This window comes from Eretmochelys imbricata, chromosome 4 (genome assembly GCF_965152235.1).
Source record: "Eretmochelys imbricata isolate rEreImb1 chromosome 4, rEreImb1.hap1, whole genome shotgun sequence".
In the NCBI taxonomy this organism is placed as follows: Eukaryota; Metazoa; Chordata; order Testudines; family Cheloniidae; genus Eretmochelys; species Eretmochelys imbricata.
This window is the reverse complement of record NC_135575.1, coordinates 30,918,789-30,921,415: the sequence shown is the minus strand read 5'-3', so window position 1 is coordinate 30,921,415 and position 2,627 is coordinate 30,918,789. Positions and strand designations below refer to the sequence as shown.

Genomic DNA, 2,627 nt, shown 5'->3' with positions numbered 1-2,627 from the left:
AAAAAAATATTTAAGGGGATGAGTAACTAGACTCCCAGACTCCTTTTTTCCTCTCTTAGCAGGCAAGTGGTCCTCTTTGAGAGTTACTATGAGTTGATGCTGCTGTAGTGTCTCTTAATAACTTGCTTTGTTTGTAAGCATGCTACATGTGCTTCCCTTTCAGTAAACCAGGAGGGCGTAAAGATCTGTTGGAGGCTAGAGTGTACTTTAAAAATGGTTGCAACTAGCAATTTAAGCAGTAAAAGCACTGCATGCATTTCAGAATTGCTACACCAAGGCTTTCACCACTCAAACATAAGCGGTGAGTACCTTTGACCTTCTCAACCCCTCCTTCTCCCCCCCCTTTAAAAAGTAAGGCTGCAAAAGGGAAGGAGGGGTCCATCCCCAAGTGGTGTTATAACTTATTATTTGCTAGTCCAGGGAAGTTCATAAATGGGGGATAACTGAGCAAAAGTTATGTTGTGAATTATTACATGACCACAAGTGAGGTGGGGGGGGGAAACTGATGCAAAATTTTGTAGAGCTACCTCTGACTAATACTTTAGGGTTACTAAAATGATTTTTATGGCTAGATAAGGTAGCTGCAAAGATGATCCTAACAAACTTTTCAGAATGAGTGGAAATCGGATTTTTCAAGAATTGCAGTGGCTTATCCTGACTCACAAGTCTATTTATTGCCACCTATAGTGAAACAGTTTAACTGTCTCTGCATATAAACCTGTTATATTACTCATGCACTACAGTATACTTCACAGCTTTCAGTAGTTTACTAGGATGAGCAAGTTACTTTATTCCATGTATGTACTAAACAATCACAGCCCTTGGCAGCCTGCCACACTAAAGACTGATCACATTAGAAAGCGGATGACCAAGTGCGAAGCTATCACTTCTCCTTTAAGCAAACTAACTTCATGTTTTCAAGGGGCTAGCTTTTTATCATCCTGCAGCAATAAACATTAGTAACGGCTGTGAAGTCCTCTCCCTAGTGGAGAATGACTTCATTAAGTTTACGGTAATAACCAGCATAATCAAGAGAAGTGTAACTGTAGTTTGAATTACTTAAAGTGACCACAGACTGCTGTTGCAGCACACATAAAATATACATAGTTTTAATTCTCATTCATGTAAGAAACCACACTACACTGACACTGTAGTATGCTCATGCTGACTTGCTGACTATCGCTATTTAATACTTCAGGAAAATTAACAGGTAGGTTTGTTGTCTGCCTCTTGCCAGTTACTGGTATGTTACTATGTGTTTTTCCTCCTCATGTCTTAATTCCCCTGCAGACTTTGACTACTGGGATTACGTTGTGCCTGAACCCAACCTTAATGAGGTGGTGTTTGAGGAGAGAACCTGTCAGAGTTTAGTTAAAATGTTGGAGAACTGCCTATCCAAATCAAAGCAGACCAAACTTCACTGTTCAAAGGTTCTGATACCAGAAAAACTAACCAAGAGAATAGCTCAAGATGTATTGCGGCTTTCTTCAACTGAGCCCTGTGGCTTGAGAGGTTGCATTATCCATGTCAATTTAGAAATTGGAAATGTATGTAAAAAACTGGATAATCTTATCTATGACCCCAGTGTTGTTCCTACTTTCGAACTGACACTTGTGTTCAAGCAGGACTGTTGCTCATGGCCCAGTTTCAGGGACTTTTTCTTTACCCGAGCTTGTTTCGCGTCTGGCAGCAAACGTACTCTGATTCTGAGTCCTGGGTTTCGGCTTATTAAAAAAAAACTTTACTCCTTGATTGAGACAGTCATTGAAGAATGCTAGAAATCTTGTTGCATGTTTAAAACTGTGCCTGTGGCCACTAACTAAAATGTCTAAGTGGAGTTTGATATCCTGAATTTTTAAGAAGTACCTTGCTTTACAGTTTGATTTCATGCACAGCAACCATTGTGCTCTGTATGGGCTGTGCAAACACCCCAATGTGTAAGCCTTCAGGCTGGCATAAGATATTCCCGGTGCAGTCAACTGCCTGCTTTTGCTGGGTGCGCAAAAAAGGCAGGAACAAAGCTAACGTTTTACTTGAAACTTATGGTTAGCATCTAGTTGACCTGTCCTGCGGTCAGCCTAGGAATAGTTACTGACCATTTTTCTATAGAAAGTTCTTATGCCATGGAAATAACTCTACCAGCATAGGTTTATAGTTCCAAAAGGTTTCATAGAAAACTCTAGAGCTCTTGTTAAAGTATTGTTCAGCTAGTTAAATATAGTGGATGTCAAACTCCCCTGCCCGAACGAAGAAATAGATCTTGCCTCTTAAAAGGTAGCAGGCTGATCAACCTGGTGCAAAAGTAAATATTTCACAATTTTTCCTACGGGTTATATAGCAAACATAATTTGCTCAATGTTAGGACTATGCCAATTTGCACTGCAATCTCTGCAATGTGCACTTTTAAACTTTTGAAGTGTTAGGGGGCAAATGACTCGTCAAAACAAAAGTCAGTTGTGTTTGAATATTTTTCCTTTTAAAAACTGGAAAACCAATGCAATTTGGGCAGCAAAGATGGATTTAAATGCAAGGTAACTTCTGAAGCAGAAATGCTAAATCATTGTCTTGGAAACACTTGCCTACCTCATGCTTAGTTTTGAAAATGGAATATGTCTGCACTTAGAGAT

The 2,627-nt window shown here is 39.6% G+C and overlaps 1 protein-coding gene across 1 annotated transcript; it reads left to right on the top strand.

Moving 5' to 3' along the window:
• The first annotated feature begins 213 nt into the window (after positions 1-213).
• On the top strand, positions 214-1,778 carry DDIT4L (DNA damage inducible transcript 4 like). Its single transcript, XM_077814389.1, has 2 exons — positions 214-301; positions 1,291-1,778. Exons 1-2 carry the CDS (start codon positions 214-216, stop codon positions 1,776-1,778), a joined length of 576 nt encoding a protein of 191 aa, XP_077670515.1.
• The last annotated feature ends 849 nt before the right edge of the window (positions 1,779-2,627 follow it).